A 23,635-nucleotide genomic window follows, 5' to 3' on the forward strand; every position below is an offset into this window, starting at 1 on the left:
ACTTCCAAAAGGCATTTGACAAGGTGCCACACGAAAGATTATTGCTTAACATAAATAATCATGGGATTGGGGATAATATTCTGGCATTGGTGGAGGATTGGCTTTCTAACAGAAAACAGAGAGTTGGGATAAATGGTTTATTTTCAGACTGGCAGTTGGTGACTAGTGGTGTTCCGCGGGGGTCGATGTTGGGACCCCAACTCTTTACATTCTATATTAATGATTTGGAGAAAGGGACTAAGTGCAACGTATCGAAGTTTGCTGATGACACAAAGATGGGAGAAAGTGTAATGAGTGTGGAGGACATTGAAACCCGCAGGGGGACATAGATAGGCTGAGTGATTGGGCAGACATTTGGCAGATGAAATATAATACTGACAAGTGTGAGGTCTTGCAATTTGGCAGGAAAAATAATAGAGCAAGTTATTATCTAAATGGAGAGAAACTGGAAAGTTCTTCTGTGCAAAGGGATTTGGGGGTCCTGGTGTAGGAAACACAAAAAGTTAGTATGCAAGTACAGCAGGTGGTCAAGAAGGCCAATGGAATACTGGATTTTATTGCTAGGGGGACAGAGTATAAGAACAGGGAGGTCTTACTGCAGTTGGACCGGGTATTGGTGAGACCACACCTGGAGTGTTGCGTGCAGTTCTGGTGTCCATATTTAAGAAAGGACATACTGGCTCTCAAGGCAGTGCAGAGAAGGTTCACTAGGTTAATACCAGGGATGGGTGGGTTGATGTATGATGAGAGGTTGAGTGGATTGGGACTCTACTCATTGGAGTTCCGAAGAATGAGAGGCGATCTTATTGAAACATATAAGATTGTGAAGGGGCTTGAACAGGTGGATGCGGGGAGAATGTTCCCAATGATGGGTGAAACTAGGACTAGGGGGCATAATCTTAAAATAAGGGGATGCCGTTCCAGGACTGAGATGAGGAGAAATTTCTTCACTCAGAGGGTAGTGGGGCTGTGGAATTTTCTGCCCCAGAGGGCTGTGGAAGTTACTACACTCAATAAATTCAAAACGGAGATAGACATTTTCCTGGATAAAAATGGTATTAGGGGATACGGTGAGCGAGCAAGTAAGTGGACATGAGGCTAGGTTTAGATCAGCCATGTGATCTCCTGGACCAGTTTTCGATAGCCTGGATGGATCGGAGAGGAATTTTCCAGATTTTTTCTCCTCAATTGGCAAATCGTTTTTTTTTCCCCGGGTGATCACATGGGTTTGGGCGGGATGAATAATAAAATAAAATGGGCGGCATGGTGCCCTGTTGGTTGGCACTGTTGCCTTGTGGGATTCGGTGAAAACTAGAGTTAAGATTGGATCGGCCATGATCTTGTTGAATGGTGGAACAGGCTTGAGGGGCCAATTGGCCTACTCCTGCTCCTATCTCTTATGTTTATATATGTTACCTGGATTGGAGAGTATGCATTATGAGAATAGGTTGAATGAACTCGGCCTTTTCTCCTTGGAGCGATGGAGGTTGAAGGGTGATGTTATAGAAGTGCATAAGATGATGAGAGGCATTGATCATGTGACTAGTCAGAGGCTTTTTTCCAGAGCTGAAATGGTGACACAAGAGGACACAGGTTTAAGGTGCTGGTGACTAGGTACAGAGGAGATGTCAGGTTTAAGTATTTTATTCAGAGTGTGATGAGTGCGTGGAATGGGCTGCCGGCAACAATGGTGGAGGTGGATACGATAGGGTCTTTTAAGAGACTTTTAGATAGGTACATGGAGCTTAGAAAAATAGAGAGCTATATATAAGCCTAGTAATTTCTAAGGTAGGGACATATTCCGCACAACTTTCTGGGCCGAAGGGCCTGTATTGTGCTTAGGTTTTTTATGTTACTATGTATCAGCCTAAAAAGTGGTCATTTAGAATTTGTAGTGTAATTTCCTACAGATCTATAATTCTGCATAATATAAATTCCTGGGTGTTCTTGTTTATCTTTTTAAATATTACAGGATTATTCTCTCAATGATATATTCCCTGCCAAAGATATATCTCCTTATGACCTACAGTATGTTTAGGAAATTAATTTGCCCATCACCAGTACATGCTGCATATGGTGAGCGTGCATCATTATAGCTGCTTTGTAAAGCATCTGTGGTCTTGTCAGTGACACCAACTATAAAGCTTCATATATGCAATTATGCTGTTACACTGTTTGGAATACTTTTACAATATTTTGAACCAGTTGCTGGTCTATAAAATATTACATACTGTATTAATTGCAAGGTATATCAATACCTAATTAACAAAGTGTATAATTGAAGCACAGATTCATAGTGTGTAAAGAGAATCACCGGGATATAGGCTGGGTTTATCTTCCTTGGAATAGAAGAGAATAAAAGAGGATATGATTGCGGAGCATAGATGGAATATATTCACAAATAATTCCCCAGAACAAAGGTGTGTAAAACTGGAGGACATAAGTTTAAAGTAAGTATTAAGAAGTTAAGAAGGGAACTAACCCAGAACGTTTTCACCTAGAGGATGTGGGAATCTGGAATGCACTTCCTAAAGGAATAAACCACAATGCCAGGACACAGAAAGCTACAAGCTAAGTGATAGAAAATGGGATTAGTCCAGAATTGTACCTAATAAGATGCAGGAACATGGTTATCCTGTCACTAGGTCAATTAATCTCTAGGATTCATTACAAAAAGCTTTCTATTCAGTGCTTGATTGGTCAGAAGGCATCTGCTTATTAATTTCTACCTGTTTATCAGAAATGATCAGCTCTAGAAAATCACTTAAACCTAATGTCTTTTCCACTTTAAAGTCTAGGAATGAGGCTCTACCTATAATTAGTATTCATCCATTGATGAGAAACTTTTTTACTCAACTAAGAATTTCTGAGTGATTCCTCTCTTATCCTTATTAATCAGAATCAGAATCAGGTTTAATATCCTTGGCTTTTGTTCTAAAATTTGTTAACTTTGTGGCAACAGTCCAATGCAATGCATGACAAAAGAGAGAGAAAGAAGTCAAGTCAAGTCAAGTCACTTTCATTGTCATTTCGACCATAACTGCTCCTACAGTACATAGTAAAAATGAGATGTTTTTCATGACCATGGCATTACATGACACAGTACGAAAACTAGACTGAACTGTAAACTGTAAATTACAGTAAATATATATTAAATAGTTAAATTAAATAAGTAGAGCAAAAATAGCGAATAAAGAAAGGTGTGAGGGAGTATTCATGGGCTCAATGTCCATTCAGAAATTGGATGGCACAGGGGAAGAAGCTGTTTCTGAATTGTTGAGTGTGTACTTTTACACTTCTGTATATCCTTTCTGATGAGAAGAGGGCATGTCCTGAGCAGTGGAGGTCCTTAATAATGGATGCCACCTTTGTGAGCCACTGCTCCTTGAAGATGACCTGAATACTACAGAGTCTAGTGCCCATGACGGAGCTGATAATGTTACAATTGTCTGCAGCTTACTTTAATGTAGCAACCTTTCCCCCAACCCACCCACACCAGAAGGTGATGCAGCCAGTTAGAATGCTCTCTGCAGTACACCTGTAGAAATTATGAGTGTTTTTGGTGACCTTCCAAATCTCCTCAAGCTCCTAATGAAATAGAGCCACTGTCTTGCCTTCTTAATAGCTGCATTGATATGATTTGGATTGGAAGGTTTTGGATTTGAATCCTATTTTGGAAACTTTAATGCATAAAAATCTGGTACAGAACCAAGCAAGACATACATTCTTCTGAATAAACTGTTACGTGTTCTTTAAGGTGAAAATAACAGGAACTCTTAAAACAACCACCATGCCCAATAACCAAGGAGGAGAGATACAGGTGATCTAGTTCAATCTTTTCTGAAGATCGCAGGTCAAAATTTATCCCATGAAAAAGCCAAATGAAGAAGAAACAAATTGCTGGTCAAACTGAGTGGGTCAGGGAGCATCTGTGCAGGGGAATGAACAGTTGATGCTTCCGGTAGAGAATCTTCATCTAGAGCCTTTATCTCTGATCCGGATTCTGGCAGTCACAAGTGGTACAATGTAGGGGAAAATTTGGGAGAATGAGATATGGTTTGTGTAAATAGGTGCTTGATGGTCATCATGGACTCTTTGGGCTGAAGGGCCTGATTCCAAGATGTATGAATCTGACTCTGGCAAACCAGACTATGAAGGAATTATCACATAAAAATAACTTGTGGGTGTGTATTGTTATCAAAGTGGCTCCTACTTTGAGATAAATATATTTTGTTGGCTGTGGAAACCTTTGAGATACCTAGGAGTAGGTTTTTTTTTATTCTTTCTTTTCTTACCTGAATACAAAGTCGGCCTCGTTGATTTCAGCTCCACAGCTGCTGTTAATTAGAAATCCAGCATTTCCAACAACTGAGCAATATTTAAGTTTGTGATCTTTAAACGGATCTGTCTGAACAAAATATACATCATTCAATTAGAAAATTAAGCTACGTTCAGAGCTATTTATTGGAGCCCAGTTCTGTGAGTCATCTCTGTTTATGCAAATCTCTCTCCAGTAACCAGTTTCAATCTTCACTCTTCCCCCCCCTCTGCCTTGCTCCATCTGTTTTTCATTTTCTCCCTCTTTCTCTACCTCTCCTTCTCCCCCCTCTTTCTCTCTCCCTCTCCCTCTGCCTCAGTCTATCATTCACATGCCATACTTCCCAACTCAACCCTGCTCTCCTCCCCTGAATGGCAAACTTGCCTACCATTTTACATTGCTCTTCAGACAATGAATCCCAGACTCCTTTTTCACCACATCAATTCTGGCCAGCTGGCCCTCCTCATTCTCAGTCCTGATGCACACTTTCAAGTCAAATCAAGTTTATTGTCATTTAACTATATATATGTATACTGTCAAACGAGGCAAGGTGTAAACGACATTCGTACACATAACACACATATAACACACAATAACTTAGGAAAGTAAGTGTAAAACCCTGGTTAAGATTTCTACTGTTGTGCTGTGAGGTACTTTTTTTTATTTTAGTAATTTTCTGCAAATGTTGTGTGTCCTGTTAGTGAGATTCATACACTGTTGTTTTGCCTTTGTTTAAAGATAAGGAGCATTTGTTTTGGGTCATTCCAGAGATTGGGAGTGTCAAATTTCTGAAGGACAGTAGTCTGGTTTGGGGTCTCTTCAGAGGAGGTACAGAAGAGAGCACAAGCAAAGAAGCTTGGAGAATCCCACTTGAAACTGTGTATTGTACAGATGAATGGTTTAAAGGAGGAAGAGCCAATGCTCTTGAGTTAGCCAGTCATTTGTGATTGTCTTTGAGGTAAATTCAAACTGTGGGAGGAGTCGTTCACACAGAATGTGGGTTCAGCGCTGTGGTGAACTGCCTGTCTGGACATGCCCCTTGCTGACTGCTCCTGTGGCTCCTCCCACAGGCCCCTGTATAAAGGCGACCTGAGGCCTGACGCTTGGCCTCAGTCTCCAGGACATAGTATGATGGACACTCACTCCTGGTTCCTTCTTCCAGTCAATAAAAGCCGATATCTCGCCTTACATCTCAGTGTGAGTTATTGATGGTGCATCAAGCGCATAAGTAAAGCAATACCCAACTACTCCAAAAATGAGCTCCAACGTTTATGTGCACATTGGAATGGATTAACCTTAATAGCCCCTTTTAAATTTATTTCCTTTTTCTGAAAATCTTTGCTAACATTAAAAATTTGGTAAATATACTTGCTTTGTAACTTTATGCCATTCATCAATCTTTCATTTCCTGGCAAATTTTGATTGTCTTTAGGACAGTATTTACACAGCTTTCACTACTATCAGTGTACCTTAATCAGAAAATCCTTACTTTACTGTTTCATTAGAACCAAATCCTACCGACCCTAGATGTTTTGCTTACGAAAAATGGCCGTCTCACAGCTGGCTCATGTGGCTGACAGCCGAGTTAGCTAGCGAGTCAAGTTTGGATAGAGGGTTACATAAGGATAAAATTGAGAGATGAGTTATGCATAAAATACGAAGCATAAATTTAATATTGTGAGGTAGAGAGAGATCAGATTAACCAGTGGCACCCAAAATGTCAACAAATCACTTCCTCCCACAAATGCTGCTCAACCTGCTGAGTTCCTCCGCCAGATTGTTTCTTGCTCTATAACCCAGAAAGCTACAACATATACAGATGGAAGCTGAGGTGCTGTATCTCACTGGGGCTCTTGAACCTGGCATAGAAGACTAAGGCAGATTAGGTGGAAAGGAGGATGGATGCTTCACTAACAGATGAACTCAACAGCTTCTATGCCCACTTTGAAAGGGAGTATTTAACACAGCTGAGAAGTTCATTGCTGCACCTGGTGACCCCTGTGATCTCTGTCTCAGAGGCCGATGTTAGGCTGTCCTTAAAGAGGGTGAACCCTCGCAGGGTGGAAGGTCCTGATTGAGTGCCTGGTAAGGCTCTGAAAACTTGTGCCAACTAACTAGCGGGAGTATTCAAGGGTATTTTCAAACTTTCACTGCTATGGACGGAAGTTCCCACTTACTTCAAAAAGGCAACAATTACACCAGGGCCTAAGAAGAACAATGTGAGCTGCTTTAATGACTAATGCCCGGTAGCACTCACACCAACAGTGATGAAATGCTTTGAGAGGTTAGTCATCACTAGACTGAACTCCTGCCTCAGCAAGGACCTTGCCCCACTGCAATTTGCCTATTGCCAAAATAGGTCAACAGCAGATGCAATCTCAATGACTCTTCGCACCACCTCAGACCAGCTGGACAACACAAGAACCAATGTCAGGATGCTGTTCACTGACAATAGCTCAGCCTTTAATACCATCCCTCTGCAATTAGATCTTCGACTTCCTAACCAGAAGACCACAATCTGTGTGGATTGGTGATAATATACACTCCTCACTGATGATAACACTGGCGCACCTCAGGGGTGTGTGCTTAGCCCACTGCTCTACTCTCCCTGTACCCATGACTTGGAGGCTAGGCGTAACTCAAATGCCATCTATATTTCTGCTGATGATACAACCATTGTTGGTAGGATATCAGATGGAGACGAGAGGGCATGCTGGAGTGAGATATGCTGTCTATTGGATTGGCGCTACAGCAACAACGTTGCACTCAATGTCAGTGAGACGAAAGAATTGATAGTGGACTTCAGGAAGGGTGAGACGAAGGAACACACACTAATCCTCATAGGGGGATCAGAAGTGGAGAGAGTGAGCAGTTTCAAGTTCCTGAGTGTCAAGATCTCTGAGGACCTAACCTGATTCCAACATATCAATGCAGTTATAAAGAAGGCAAGACAGCGACTACACTTCATTAGGAGTTTGAAGAGATTTGGTATATTAATACACTTAAAAACTTCTATAGATGTACTGTGGAGAGTGTTCTGACAGGCTGTATCACTGTCTGGTATGGAGGGAGGGGGGCTACTGCACAGGACTGAAAGAAGCTGCAGAGGGTTGTAAATTTAGTCAGCTCCGTCTTAGGTACTAGCCTACAAAGTACCCAGGACATCTTCAAGGAGCAGTGCCTCAGAATAGCAGCATCCATTATTAAGGATGTCCAGCACCCAAGGCATGCCCTTTTCTCACTGTTACCATCAGGTAGGAGGTACAGAAGCCTGAAGACACACACTCAGTGACTCAGGAACAATTTCTTCCCCTCTGCCATCCAATTCCTAAATGGACATTGAACCCTTGGACACTACCTCACTTTTTAAATACATATTATTTCTGTACTTTGCACAGTTTCTAATCTATTCAATATACATTTACTGTAATTGATTTAATTATTATTATTTTCTTCTATATTATGTATTGCATTGAACTGCTGCTCCTGCTATGTTAACAAATTTCATGACACATGTTGATGATAACAAACCTGAATTAATTGGAATTTTCATACCTGGAGTGCAGGAGTGCAGTTGGAATCTGAAATGCACTGCTTGGAGGGAGGTGGAGGAAAATACTCTCACAACATCTGAATGGCATATTGACAATGAGAAGGCAAGTATGCAATTTAACTTGTCATCACAGCCAGCAGTGACAACATGGGCTGAAGGACCTCGCTATGTACTGTACTATCCTATATTCCATGAATCACCAAGATATGGAGAGCATTGAACCAAGGGCTGGCACAGACATAGAGGGCTGAGGGGCCTGTTTCTGTACCTTCTGACTGTACGGTTTTAGGAAGAAAAGGAGCACAGAAGGGAATTATAAGAATGATAACAAAATTGAGGGATGTCAGTTAAAAGACTGGATCATAGAAGTCAAATCAATAATGAGGGAGAGGAGATTTCTTAAGGGCGTACAAGATGGGTGCAGGTAGAATAGAATGGACTATTAGGAAGGGGAACATATTTCCATTTGCTATTCATGTGAGGACAGAGAACAGATTTATAAAGGTCTATAGAAACATGGAGGAAGAGATTTCAAAGAAAATTATACTGAGATTAGTTGCAATCTGGAACTCATTTTCTTTAAGAATAAACACAATTGATTAGTGTTTTCAAAAGGTAATTGAAAATAATTTAAATGGTATAAGTGGGAAGAGCATCTGAATACAGATAGGACAACAAAATGTTGGTATCATTGGAGAGTGAGACAGCTTTGGAGGAAGGAGAAACAGGTGATATTTCAAGTTACAAACTGGTTTGTCAGATCTATAAGAATAAACATTCTTAGTTTTATGTTGTAGTGATGGTGGGCAAGGGATAAAGAGGACAAGTTAAAGCGAAAGGGATAAACTGTAAACAAAGTCATTCAGTTGACTCAACACACACAAAATGCTGGTGGAACACAGCAGCCCAGGCAGCATCTATAGGGAGAAATACTATCGACGTTTTGGGCCAAGACCCTTTGTCAGGACAGTCAGTTGACTGATTGATGAGGGCATTAGAGTAGAAAAAAGCTAAAGTATTTTATATGCTTGTGTACACATGACAGATCTAAATTCATAGGTGCCATGTTACTTTGCTTGCATTCTTTCTACTGTTGTCATTAAACTATTAATGGCTTTCTTCACTGCTAATCACTGTAGCAAATCTGGAATTCTCTTCATATATTCCCATTGTCCTTTCCAATCTTCCTTGTTTTCTCACTTTCTCAGTTCTAAGCAGTTGGAAATATGTAGGATATTGCTATTTCAACAGATGCCACTTGGCCTGCTGAGAATATGCATTTAGGAACTATTGAACTTAAAAATCCCACTGATTATCTTAATAAGCATTAATATGTATATTTGTTGTGGGAAGGCCACAAAATGAGTTTGATAATGTTTACTTTGTACCAAAAAATTGATAACACTGTGACAGACATGGTCTGTGCCCTTAAAAGAAAGAGGGAGAAACTGGTTACAGTACTGCTCCCTGCTTCTGGGTTGCTATGATGAAAGAGAGGTGGAGTTATATGATGGACAATTGATGTTTACTGATGCTTCATTGCATGTTTAATTTAATCAAGATCAGATGACTCTCTCGCAGAGACACAGAGTGAACACAGGTTAAGGTGACTGGTCAACGAAAAGGAGGCCAGGGACAGAAAAGTCACTGGGTGAAACTTTCGAGTGCCCACAAGGGTGGGTTGAGGATCAATCAGGGAAATCGATCAGTGGCTATCACGTTGTGTAGAAGGGCTGACCCTGTAGAGGCTATGGGTATGCTTACCCTTGCCTGGGTGGTAGTTTTCCCTTGAAGATGGTACCCTTTGTGATAAGCTATGTTTGGTTAACTGGAAAGTGGATTCAGAGTCCGACAACAGAAGACCAATGACACCTGTTTATTCATTCTCCTCCTATTGTGGATTTCACCTTGGCTTACAGATACCTCTCTCTTGCCCCACCAACTCCATGCATTGAACTGAACTTTCTTACATTACCATCGTAAGACTTTAAATCTTGCCACTTGAGCTTCAATTAGTTTGGGAATTATATTTACACACATATATATGCATAGCATGCTAAATTTTGATTTACCTGGTTTAAGTTACTATATTAAGTAGTTACTAAAAAATAATGGTTTTTAACATCAAAACCAGAATCCAGGTGTATTGTGTTGCTGCCAGTTCTTTTAAACCGTTGCGTGTACATAACAACAGGATGAACAATTCAGTTCTTTACCTCACAGATTTTGTGTGCAGTTCAAAATATTTGCATGTATAAGAAACATTTTCAAAACCACAACTTGGTAATATCAGGGTTCACAGAAACATACCATAGGGCATGGTGCCAGGCAGCCCATCTGATTGATGCCAAACAGTAAGCACCTATCAGCATTAACCAAACCTTCTAAGATTTGGTGAGTATCGTTCAATGCCTAGGCAATTCAAATAATTACATATCAATTCAAATGGTTACATGTCATCTCAAGTGCTGTCAAAAACTCTGCTTCCACCACTCTCTCTGGCATTGTATTTTGGGTACTCACTGTTCTCTGGGTGTAAGCAATCCCCCTCAGTTCCCCCCAAAATTTATTGTATATCCTTCAGTTTCCTTTACAGAACATCAGAGTTGCATTTACCACTCCTTGTGCAATAAATAACATTTCTTCTATGCTTTCTTCCAATTGCCTAAAATGTATGTTGCCATTGCTGTCCTGGGGCAAAGGTGCTGAATGTCTACTCTATTTATTAACATCTTACACACCTCCATCAAGTTGCCTCTTATCTTCTCCATTCCAAAGAGAAAAGCCCCAACTTGCTCAACTTTTCCTCATACTTTCTCCAATCCAGGTAAATCACCTTTGCACTCTCTCAAAAGCTTTCATATCCTTCATGTAATTAGGTGAGCAGAACTGAACACAATACTCGAAGTGTGGCTGAGCCAGAGTTTTGTAGAGCTGCATCATTACTTCGTAGCACTTGAACTAAGACATCTGCTAAAGAAGACCAACACACCGTACTCTTTCTTAGGTACCCTATTAACTCACAGAACAACTCTCAGTGATCTATGGACTTGGACCCCAAGGTCCCTGTATCCCTGTATCCCTGTATTAAGAATCCTGCTCTTACCCTTATATTTGTTGTTCAATATCAACCTTCCAAAGAGAATCGCTTCTCAGTTTTGTGGATTGAACTCCACCTGCCACAACTCAGTGCAGCTCTGCATCCTGTCCATATCTCATGTAATGCACACAAAATCCTGGACACTCAGCATGTCCTTTATTCCAATGGAGAGGAAGAAGCAGTCCATGTTTTGGGCTGAGATCCTTCATTATGACTGGAAAGCAGGGGAGAGAAGACAGAATATGTGGATGGGGTGAGGGGAAGGAGTACAGGCTGGAGGTGATAGCTGAAGCCAGCTGAGGCAGAAGTTGGGTGGGTGGAGGAGGAATGAAGTGAGAAGGTGCAAAATGTAAAAGTTGAAGAAGCAGAGATCTGATAGGAGTGAAGAGTGGACAATGAGAGAAAGATAAGGAGGAAGTGCACTAGAAGTGAGGAGAAGAGAGGGGAAGAGTCAGAATGGGGAATGAAAAAGGGAGAAGGGGAGGGGAGAAGATATCGCAAAGTCGAGAAATCAGTGTTTATGCTGTCGGGTTGGAGGCTACCCAAATAGAATACGAGATGTTGCTCCCTAAACATGCTTCATCATGGCACAAATGGAGGCCGTGGACCAACATGTCAGAATGGGAGTGGGAAGCAGAATAAAACTGGGTGGCCACCTATTCTGCTCATTGAGGCAGATGGAGCAAGGATGCTCAACAAAGCTGTCCCACAATCAATGTCGGGTCTCACCAATGTAGAGGACACCACACCAGCAGCATCAGATATAGTAGATGACCCCAACAGACTCGTCAGTGAAGTGTTGCCTCATCTGGAAGAACTGTTTGGGGTCCTGAATAATGTTGAGAGAAGAGGTGAAGGGGTAAGTGTAGTATTTGTCCTGCTTGCAGGAATCAGTGGGGAGGGAGGAATGGACAAGGAAGTCATGGAGAGAACAATCCCTATGGAAAGCAGAAAGTGGGAGGGAGGGGGTGAAGAAAGAAAAAAGTGTTCAGTGCAAGATCCTGTTGAAAATAGTGGAAGTTATGGAGAATAATGTGCTGGTTGCAGAGACTTGTGGAGTGGTAGGTAAGGACAAAGGTTAATCTCTCCCAGTTAAGATGAGGGCAGATGAATGTGAAATGGAGGAGATGTGTGTGAGGGCAACAACAGTGGTAGTGGAAGGGAAGCCCCACTCTTTGAAGAAGGAAGACAACTCTGATGTTCTGTAAAGGAAAGCCTTATGCTGGGAATTGATACCATGGAGACGGAGGAATTAAGAAAAGAGAACGATATTTCTACAAGTGACAGGTTGGGGAAGAGGTATAGTCAAGATAGCATTGAGAGTCAGTAGGTTTATAAAACATATCAGGTAGATATAATAAAAGATATTATTAAAGGGAACATGCAATGTTGGTACAGGAAGTGTGGTAACATTTGTGGGATGGCCCCCAGCAGCATCCTTCAACAGTGTTGGTCTTTGATGCAAACAAGTTAGATGCAAAGTTGATGACAAACTGAACATCTTCAGACATGCCACTCAGGAACTTGTGCTTTTGACAAGTCATTAATATAGTGTAGAAAGAGTTGGGAAGCATTGTAAGGAAAGGCTTGGAATATGGACTGTTCCACGCACCAACAAAAGAGCAGACATAGCTAGAACTGATGCAGGTGCCATTGGCTATACCTTCCAGTTCAACTTCAAGTTCAAAGTTATTATCATTCAGCCATACACAGATACAGTATATATTTAAGCACAGCACATATAGTTCATGAACCAGCACATACTGTACAATCACAAAATAATATTAACACAAGTCCTTGCGTAGTATGACCTGAAGATTGACATGTTGACAAAAAGTGGCAGGTGCATGTTTATCTTAGACTGATGGGGGATAGAGGTGTATAAGAACTGGAAATTAGGTGATCAGGGGCAGGGAACTGAAGGTGCTTAAATGGATCAAGAGTATGTGAAGTGTCATAGGTGTAGGTGGGAAGGGACTGAACCAAGGACAATATGACAGAGTTGAGATATTCAGACATGAGTTCAGTGGGGCAGAAGCAAGCAGAAACAACGAGCTGACCTGACGGGTCAGATTTGTGGATCTTGGGTATGAGGTAAGAATGAGCAGTGTGGGGTAAGTGAACTATGAAGTTGGTGGCAGAGGATGCAAGCTCTCCTCTTGTAATCCTCCTAAAGTAAAGCAAAAGAGTGGAGGGAAAGGGAAGCCAATGCTAGTGGGAAATAGAGGACTGGGAAGCTATTAAAAAATTTTAAATGGAAACTAAGAAGTTTATTAGGAAAGAAAAGATGAATTATGAAAGGAAGCTGGGGACTAATATCAAAGGAGATACTAAAAGCTTTTTTAAGCATGTAGAGTGTAAAAGAGAGCTGAGGGTAGATATACCACCAACAGAAAAGGACGCTGGAGATATTGTAATGAGTGACGCAGAGATGGCAGAGGAACTGAATGTGTATTTTGCATCAGTCTTCACAGTGGAAGACATCTGCAGTATACCGGACATTCAAGAGTGTCAGGGAAATGAAGAATGTGCAGTGAAAGTTTTGACCGAGAAGGTGTTCTCAGCTTAATAGTCTAAGGATGAATAAGTCTCTTGGACCTGAAGGACTGCGCCCTCAGGTTCGGAGGGTAGTGGCTGGAGAGATTGCAGAAGCACTAACAATGATCTGTCCGGAATCAATAGATTCTGGCATTTTACCGGTTGATTGAAAAATTGCAGAAGATACTCCGCTATTTAAGAATGGTGGGAGGCAGCAGAAAGGAAACTATAGACCTGTTAGCCTGACATCAGTGGTTGGGAAATTGTTGGAATCAATTGTTAGGGATGAGATTATGGAGTACCTGGAGGCACATGACAAAATAGGCCAAAACCAGCATAGTTTCCTGAAAGGGAAATCCTGCCTAACTACCCTACTGCAACTTTTTGAGGAAATTATAAGCAAGGTAGACAAAGGAGATGCAGTAGATGTGGTGTACTTAGATTTTCAGAAGGGCTTTGACAAAGTGCCGCACATGAAGCTGCTTAGCAAGATAAGGATAAGAGCCCATAGAATTTTAGGGAAGTTACTAGCATGGGTGGAGCATTAGCTGATTGGCAGAAAACAGAGAGTAGGAATAAAGGGATACTACTCTGGTTGTCTGCCGGTTACCAGTGGAGTTCCACAAGGGTTGGTGTTGGGACCATTGCTTTTTACAAAGTATGTCAATGATTTGGACTATGGGATTAATGGATTTATGGCTAAATTTGCCGATGATACAAAAATATATGGAGGAGCGGGTAGTGTTGAGGAAACAGAGACTGCAGAGAGACTTAGATAGTTTAGGGGAATGGGGAAAGAAGTGGAAAATGAAGTACAATGTTGGAGGGTGTATGGTCATGCACTTTGGTGGAAGAAATAAACAGGCCAGAGCAGATAGTGGAGCAGAGGTGAAAATAAATGATGTTAAAGGTTTATGCAAAGTCACAAATAGAAGGGTTGTGTGTGGTGGTAATAATTCTTTCAGGTGTGTCTATTTCAATGTGAGGAGTACTGTAGGGAAGGCTGGCGAGCTGAGGGCATAGATTAACATGTGGAATTATGACATCGTAGCCTTTAGTGAAACTTGGCTACAGGAGGAGTAGAACTGGCAGCTTAATGTTCCAGGGTTACGATGTTTCAGACGTGATAGGGGCAGAGGGCTGAAGGGTGGTGGTGTGGCATTGCTAGTCAGGGAAAATCTTACAGCAGTGCTTCAGCAGGACAGATTAGAGGGCTTGTCTACTGAGGCCATATGGGTGGAGCTGAGAAACAGGAAATGTATGACCACATTAATGGGGTTGTATTATAGACCACCCAATAGTCAGCGAGAATTGGAGGACAACTGCAGGAAACATAAAGTTGTGATAGTAGGGGATTTTAATTTTCCACATATTGATTGGGACGTCCATACTGTTAAAGGTCTAGATGGGTTAGGGTTTGTAAAATGTGTTCAGGAAAGTTTTCTCAATCAATATATAGAGGTACCGACTAGAGAGGATGCAATATTAGATATCCTACTAGGAAATGAGTTAGGTCAGATGATGTAAGTGTGTCTACGGGAACAATTTGGTTCCAGTGATCATAACACCATTAGTTTCAACTTGATCATAGATAAGGATAGATCTGGTCCTTGGGTTGAGGTTCTAAACTGGAAAAAGGCCAAATTTGAAGAAATGAGAAAGGATCTAAAAAGCGTGGATTGGGACAGGCTGTTCTCTGGCAAGGATGTGATTGGTAAGTGGGAGGCCTTCAAAGGAGAAATTTTGAGATTGCAGAGTTTGTATGTTCCTGTCAGGATTAAAGGTAAAGTTAATAAGAACAAGGAACCTTGTTTAAAAGGGATATTGGAACTGATAAAGAAGAGAGAGATGTATGACATGGAGCAAATAAGGTGCTGCAAAAAAACTTAAAAAAGAAATCAGGAGGGCTAAAAGAAGACATGAGGTAGTTTTGGCAGTCAAGGTGAAGGATAATCAAAAGAGCTTCTACAGGTATATTAAGTGCAAAAGGATAGTAAGGGATAAAATTGGTCCTCTTGAAGATCAGGGTGGTCGGCTATGTATGGAATCAAAAGAAATTGGGGAGATCTTAAATGTGTTTTTCGCGACTGTATTTACTAAGGAAACTGGCATGGAGTCAATGGAAATAAGGCAAACAAGTAGTGAGGTCATGGAGCCTATGCATATTGAAGAGGAGGAGGTGCTTGCTATATTGAGGCAAACCAGAGTAGATAAATCCCCAGGTCCTGACAGGGTATTCCCTCGGACCTTGAAAGAGACTAGTGTTGAAATTGCAGGGGCCCTGTGTGGTGAACTATGTGCCTGTCGGGACACGCCCCTACTGACTGCTCCTGTGGCTCCTCCCACAGGCCCCTGTATAAAGGAGATCTGCGGCCTGACGCTCGGCCTCAGTCTCCAAGACATTGTATGATAGACACTCACTCCTGGTTCCTTCTTCCAGTCAATAAAAGCCGATATCTCGCCTTACGTCTCAGTGTGAGTTATTGATGGTGCATCACCCTGGCAGATATATTTAAAATAAGTTTGATGTCGGTAGTAGGTAAATTATTGGAAGGAATACTAAGAGATAGGATCGACAAGTATTTAGATAGGCAAGGACTTATTAGGGAGAGTCAACACGGCTTTGTGCATGATAGGTCATGTTTAACAAATCTATTAGAGTTTTTCAAGGAGGTTACCAGGAAAGTGGATGAAGGAAAGGAAGTGGATGTTGTCTACAGGGACCTCAGTAAGGCCTTTGACAAGGTCCCACATGGGAAGTTAGTTAGGAAGGTAGGTATACATGGTGAGGTAGTAAATTGGATTAGACATTGGCTCAACGGGAGAAGTCAGAGAGTGGTAGTGGAGGATTGCTTCTCTGAGTGGAGGCCTGTGACTAGCGGTGTGCCACAGGGATCAGTGCTGGGTCCATTGTTACTTGTCATCTATATCAATGATCTGAATGATAATGTGGTAAATTGGATCAGCAAATTTGCTAATGATACAAAGATTGGAGGTGTAGTGGACAGTGAGGAACATTTTCAAAGCTTGCAAAGGGATTTGGACCAGCTGGAAAAATGGGCTAAAAAATGGCAGATGGAGCTTAATACAGATGGTCTGAAGTATTGCACTTTGGAAGGAAAAACCAAGGTAGAAAATACGAGGTAAATGGTAGGACACTGAGGAGTGCAGTAGAACAGAGGAATCTGGGAATAAAGATACAAAATTCCCTAAAAGTGGCTTCACAGGTAGATAGGGTAGTTAGGAGAGCTTTTGATACATTGTCCTTTATAAATCAAAGTATTGAGTATAAGAGTTGGAATGTTATGGTGAGGTTGTGTAAGGCATTGGTGAAGCCAAATTTGGAGTATTGTGTGCACTTTTGGTCACCAAATTACAGGAAGGATATTAATAAGGTTGAAAGAGTGCAGAGAAGGTTTATAAGGATGCTGCCAGGACTTGAGAAACTGAGTTACAGAGAAAGATTGAATAGGTTAGGACTTTGTTCCCTGGAGCATAGACGAATGAGGGGAGACTTGATAGAGGTATATAAAATTATGATGGGTATAGATAGAGTGAATGCAAGAAGGCTTTTTCCACTGAGGGTAGGGGAGAAAAAAACCAGAGGACATGAGTTAAGGGTGAAGGGGTAAAAGTTTAAAGGGAACATTGGGGGTGGGGCTTCTTCACACCGAGACTGGTGGGAGTGTGGAATGAGCTGCCAGATGAAGTGGTAAATGTGGGCTCACATTTAACATTTACGAAAAACACGGAATGCTACATGGATGAGAGGTGTATGGAGAGATATGGGCCAGGTACAGGTTAGTGGGACTAGGCAGAAAAATGGTTCAGCACAGCCAAGAAGGGCCAAAAGGCCTGTTTCTGTGCTGTAATATTCTATGGTTCTATGGTTATGATTTTTTTGAGTGAAAGTGCTTATTTGCTCACTATTTTGAATTAAGTTACTCGCTATTTTTAAGTTTGCTTGTTATTTAGAATGTTTTGCACCTTGGTGCTAGAGGAATGCTGTCTCACTCAGATGTATCTATGTATGGTTTTTTAATGATATTTAAACTTAATTTGATTAGTTATTTAAGAGTTAAGTTAAGAAAAGAAACACTTGTCTTCTTTTGCATAGTCTTTTCCATTTCTTTTCACCATCTTGCATAACTTATCTCTAATTTATGTTTTGTGTGTTGTTTTAACATACCTATGATGCTGCAAGTGAGTGTTTCATTGTTCTGGTTCCTTGCTTTACTAGAGATACTGATCAGTAGTAGATCCTATTCTAGCTGAAGCATTTCCATATTGGACCCTACCTTGTTCTCCTCAACAAATCCAAACAAGATTGAGGTAATGCATTTTCCCAAGCCAAACTCTGAGAGGATGTATTATATATTACGTATAAACCCAATTGTTTCGGAGATTGTCAGAACAAAGTCATTCTGTAGACTTGGGAGTTCCAATTTATCTGGGTATTCTTGGAAAAACTGCGTATATCAAGCTGGGAATTATGAGACACTGACATGGATCCCAACAGAAGTAACAACTCAAATTGCAACAGTATCCAAATGTGACACTAATAATCAGAAATGAAAGAATAAAAAGATTTTAATTGATTAATGTTGTGCAACATTAGGTTTTTTTTTTCCTACTCCTCAAATTTAACTTATCCACAGCCTCCATGCACTGCTGAGCAAACCAAAACTTACCTTCGGAATCAGGTCAAAGATGTCTTTAGTAATTGTAATTTTGTTTTTGGATCCCACTGCATAACTGACGTTTGTACCCAGTGGAGTGTTGAGTTGTGTAATAACAAAATTTTTTGATGCATTACAGCATTTCTGTAACTGTGATCTGGAAGGCAAAACATTTTGTGACATTGACTGTTGAGTATCATATATTTAGCTGACTTATCAAAGCTCATTCAGGAGGATGTAGGTACCTTTTTTAATAAGGAATCAAGACAGCGATTTTCAGAACCAAGTGACACTATTGAAGAAGAGTAGCCTTAGATAATACCTAAAGTCTTGAACAGCATAATCATCCTTCATCCAAAAGTATACTAAACAAATCAGGTGTCTTCATATTCTGTCTGGGTAGCCTCCAAACCGATCACATGAACATCAATTTCTCCCGGTAATTTCTCTCCTTCTCTCTTTTTCCATCCTCCATTCTAGCTCCCCTCTTACACTTCTCTTCTTCTCCCCTCCCTCTGGTGCCCCTCCTCCTTCCCATTCTCCAATGGTACCCTCTCCTCTCTCATCCAATATCTTCTTCAACCCTTTAACTTTTCCACCTATCACCTTCCACCTTCTCACTCTTCCTCCCCCCCCCACTACCCATCTACTTCTCACCACATCGAGCCTCACCTATCATCTGCCAGCTTGTACTCTTTCCCATACCCTCACCTTCTTATTCTAGTTCTTCCCCCTTCCTTTCAAGTCCCGATGAAGAGACTTGGCCCAAAAGGTCAACTGTTTATTCTTCTCCATAGATGCTGCCTGACCTGTTGAGTTCCTTTAGCATTTTGTGTGTTCTGCCTTCAAATTTGACCACCCAAAATGAATCACTTCACATTTTTCACATTAAACTCTATCTTCCACTTCGGTATCCTATCAATTGTCCTGTTTTAACCTTCAACGATATTGTACTCTGTGTACAACATTACCAACCTTCGTGTCATCTGCAAACTTGCTAAACCACCCTGCCACATCCTCATTCAAGTCAATTATGTTGTAAGAATCAAAGAGCAGAGGGCTTTGATAGATCCCTATGGAACACCACTGGTCATCCATGTCCAGACAGAATATGCTCCATGTACAATCGTCCTCTGCTTCTATAGGAAAGCCAAATCTGAATCCACACAACCAATGCCTCCTGATTTTCTGTAAGAGCTTACCAGGAACCTTGTCAAATACATTGCATCCACTGTTCTGCCTTCATCAATGCATTTTGTTACACCCTCAAAGAATTCATTCAGGGTTATGAGATATAACCTGCCTCTCACAAAGTCATGCTGACTCTCCCAAATCAGACCATGCTTCTCTGAATACTCATAAATCCTGTCTTCAAGAATATTCTTCATAATTGGCCCACTACTGATGTAAGACTTACTGGTTTCTAATTCCTAGGGTTATCCCTACCCACTTCCTTGAATAAAGATTTGCCACCCTCCAATCATCTGAAACTACTCTTGTTGCCAGTAAGGATGCAAAGATAATTGTCAAAAGTTCCCTTGCTTTTTGTAGGAACTTGGGGTGCATCTCATCTAGCCCTGGGCAGTTCATTATAGGAATGTTTCTCAAAAGTTCCAGCACATCCTCTTTCTTAATGTCAACTTGTTCAGACATATCAGACTGTTTTACACTGTTCCTCACAAACATCAAGGTCCCTCTCGTGGTGAACAGTGAAGTATTTTATAAGAACGCCCCACCCCAACCCCTCGGACTCTAGCGGCATGTTTCCTCTTCTATACCTGATCAGTCTTACCCTCATTTTAGTCATCCGCCTGTTCTTCAAAAATGTGGAGAACACCTTGGGGTTTTCTTTCATCCTACTTGTCAAGAGCTACTCATGTGCCCTTCTAGCTTTCCAATATCCATCACTAAACTCCTTCCTATCCTTGTCCAAGGCTGTGTTAAAGGTCTGGGAGTTGTGGTCACTGTCTTCAAAATGCTCACCCACCAAGAGATCTGTCACTGCCCAGGTTCACTGACTAGTACAGATTCAGTATAGGCTCTCCTCTCATTGGCCTGCTTGCATATTGTGTCAGAAATTCTTGAACACACCTAACAAATTCCACCTGTCAAAGCCTTTTGTACTCAGGAAGTGTTAATCAGTATTAGGGTAACTGCTTCTATTGGTACTCAAAATTTTTCACCAAGAAGGCTTACATACAAAATACCTTCCTAATCTCTTGTCACATCTGATTTTCTTAGTTAATATCATATTGCTCTACACAAAAGCTGGTATTTTTCTCACATTACAACAACGATCAGATTTCACAGATTATTTAATAGGCATTATAAACGTTGGTGTTGTCAACCGATGTAAATGATACTACTCATGAATCAGGAGTAAATAAATTTTGCAACCCAAAGCCTGATTTATCTCTTCACTGTTCCCAGGGTGATTCCTGTGTAAACTTCCTGGATTCCATGGATAATTTGGTGGTGCAGAGTTTAGGTTGATAATCTTATACAAATGAAGCCCTATTAAAAACTTGCAGTAGCTATTGAATATACACAAAAGCAGTTAAATAATCCAGAATTTAAAGAGCAAAATTAGGCATTAATAATGACAGCCACAGAGCTATTGGGCTGTCATTAAAATCCTACTGAAACCCATTTGATGTGAGGAATACTGTCATCCTTTCCCAATCTGGCCAAAGAGTTCCTGCAGACTGAGCCATAGCTTTCTCTAGGCATGGCAGGGCAGTAGTTAGTGCTGCGGCCTCACAGTGCTAGGGTCACAGATTTGATTCTGCCCTTGTTCCATCTTTTTTCCCAAATCCCACATGCATTCTGCAATGTTAACAGACTTCTATGCATTTCTCTTTCACACAAGTAGATGGGAAAGAGTATCAGAAGAGTCACTGTACATGTGAAAGGTAGTAAGTTACAATTCTACAGTTATAAGGTGACAGGAAATGTAACCAATGATTTGCTTTGCGCAAGGAGCTAGCCCAGACCCAATGGGCCCAATGGCCACCTACTGCATCATATAAGTAAGCTATTTAGTTGTACCAAAAATGCTATGTGGAAAAAGCAGGAATAAAATGGGATGAACCATTTTACATTGGACTGGGGCTAAATTTGGACACGGCACAGTCACTCCCAGCCTAGTCAACTTTGTAAAACCGAACTCCTCATTTGCCGTTACTTTCCATTCAGATCATAATCTCCCTTTTCGTTTATCCTTCTGAAGTACGTAACTTCACAATTCCCCACAATGAATTTTATTTGCCAAGTTTTTGTCCTCTCTCTCTGTAGTCCATTATAGGGTCACAGCAAGCTGATTACACCAAGTCTTTCTATCTTATTTTTGTATCATCAGCAACCAGGAGACCTCATGTTTTGCCTCGTCATCCAAATCATAAATAACTGAGGGCCAAGAACTATTTTCTGGGGAACTCTACTAGCTGCAGACTACAAACTAAAAAGAGAAACTGCTTAAAGGCACCTTCCACTTCACACCTTGATGTTTAGAAATGAAAAGATCAGCAATTTTATGGATAACCCCTCCAGTGAAAAACCTGGTCAAAGAGCACAGCTAATGGAAACCTCAAACTCAAGGGAACTGGCCTCCTGGCATAATGGTTTTGAAGCATATTGCTACTATTCCTTTACAATAGTTTTTTCTTGATCAAACTCTAAGTATCAACATTACTATAGTTCTTTAAAAAAATGCCGATCTTTAACACTGGAAAATTACCGGATCTTTCTGTGCTCCGTAGAATTTTTCATCCATCCACAATTCTGAACTTTCTTGAACAGTTTGATAAAATCATCCTCAGTTAACCTAAGATCATAAATCAAAGAATGAAGAGGTAAATATGAAGGAAAACCCATGCATTATTTAAAATTCAATCTACAAGGTATATTCCAAAGGATGGATTTTAACATGCATTTTCCATGAATGCAAGCTGCCATGTAGTCTGTGATATGGACAGGCTTGCCATTTACCTCCTGATGAATGCTCCTTTGCCCAGAAGTGTTGGAGGAGTTTCATTGGTATCTGTTCTGACTCAGCCCTAGCAGCTCTACAAAGTGTTGCTTTGATTGCATCTTGATGTTACTATCATATAAACCAAAAAGATCATTAAACTCAGTCAAACACACCTTATCATCTGCTCAAAACACATGAAACATCGGAAAATATTAGCAAGAGTAGGCCACATAGCCCTCAGAATTGCACTACCATTTAATCCTGCCAGATTTCCAGTTGAAACAGCTGTCCGTGATCAAGTGCTACGATCTAGTGGACTCCAAGGATGTGTGCTGAGAGGTCCTATTAATTGAATTGCATCCTTCTCAAAAACCCATGTACGTTTACTGGCAGATCATTTGCAATATATTAGAGTTATCTGTGTTTAGTTGTTATTTAAGAAGAATTCAGGCAGTTCATATTCAAAAATGTATTTTTAGCAGCGATGTGATCTTTATCTTCAATGTTTTTGCATTCCTTTTGTTATAATGCATATATTTCTATAGAATATATTTTTAAAGTGTTATTTAAGATGATTTCTGCATGTGTACATGTTACACACGGACACATTTTCCTTTCTGCTGGCCATCCTCCTCTGATCTCCAGCAACATATCTCGGTCTGCAGCCCTCGCTCATTTTTACAGTCTGGTTTTATTGTAAGTGAGCTGCCTCATGTCAGTAAGCAACTGGATTTTAGAAGACAGAAGAACTTCAATATTTGCTGCATTACAACTTATAACTCACACAACATGAACCAATTCTAGAAAACACCACCTTGCATGATTGTTATAGAGTCATAGTGTCATAAAACTCCACACTACAGAAATAAGCCTTTGGCCCATCAATTCCATTGAGCTGCAGCTGGGAAATAGCCTTCCGTAGCCCTCTCATCCATGTTCCTATTAACATTTCTCGTGAATGTTGAAATGTACCACTTGCACTGGCAGTTGATACCACATTCTCACCACCGTCTGAGTGAAGAAGTTTTCCCTCATGTTCTCCTTGAACATTTCACCTTTCACCCTTAACACATGACCACTAGCTGTAGTCTCATCCAACCCCAGTCGATAAAGCCTGGTGGAAGTTACTCTGTCTATAATTTTGCATACCTCTAACAAATCTCCTCTCAATCTTCTTCTTTCCAGGGAGTAAAATCCTAAAGATCTGCAGTGTAGGGTAATTGTATTGTTGCATAGAAGGGGGAAATTAACAAAAATTAATCAGTATGTAGATTATAGTAAGAATATCAACTCTCACAAAATGGTGACCGTCTCCACTTAATGTATGGCTGTGGGCCACACCTGCTGTCAAGTTATTGTAACTGTGATATTCTTCCTTGTTCTAACAGTGCAGAGTTGTCAGACAATTATGATAGATCTTCAGAGGCAACCATACTTTGCCATGATCGTCCATAGGCCTTCATGACGTACATGACTC

The 23,635-nt window shown here is 40.9% G+C and overlaps 2 protein-coding genes across 9 annotated transcripts in view; one reads left to right on the forward strand and one right to left on the reverse strand.

Annotated features, from left to right (window-relative positions):
- Positions 1–23,635, forward strand: part of LOC132395483 (uncharacterized) — a 221,060-nt gene that overhangs the window by 40,742 nt on the left and 156,683 nt on the right. The gene's annotated exons all lie outside the window — the stretch shown is intronic.
- Positions 1–23,635, reverse strand: part of LOC132395481 (alpha-2,8-sialyltransferase 8F-like) — a 98,954-nt gene that overhangs the window by 17,231 nt on the left and 58,088 nt on the right. For all 8 annotated transcript variants that reach the window (XM_059972165.1, XM_059972171.1, XM_059972170.1 and 5 more), the window contains 3 exons: positions 21,925–22,011; positions 18,201–18,345; positions 4,296–4,408 (listed from right to left, as the gene is read on the reverse strand). In XM_059972165.1, the coding sequence (XP_059828148.1) occupies positions 4,296–4,408; positions 18,201–18,345; positions 21,925–22,011 (345 nt within the window). The remainder of the gene's footprint in view (positions 1–4,295; positions 4,409–18,200; positions 18,346–21,924; positions 22,012–23,635) is intronic.

Source organism: Hypanus sabinus, chromosome 6 (assembly GCF_030144855.1).
Source record: "Hypanus sabinus isolate sHypSab1 chromosome 6, sHypSab1.hap1, whole genome shotgun sequence".
NCBI classification, from domain to species: domain Eukaryota; kingdom Metazoa; phylum Chordata; class Chondrichthyes; order Myliobatiformes; family Dasyatidae; genus Hypanus; species Hypanus sabinus.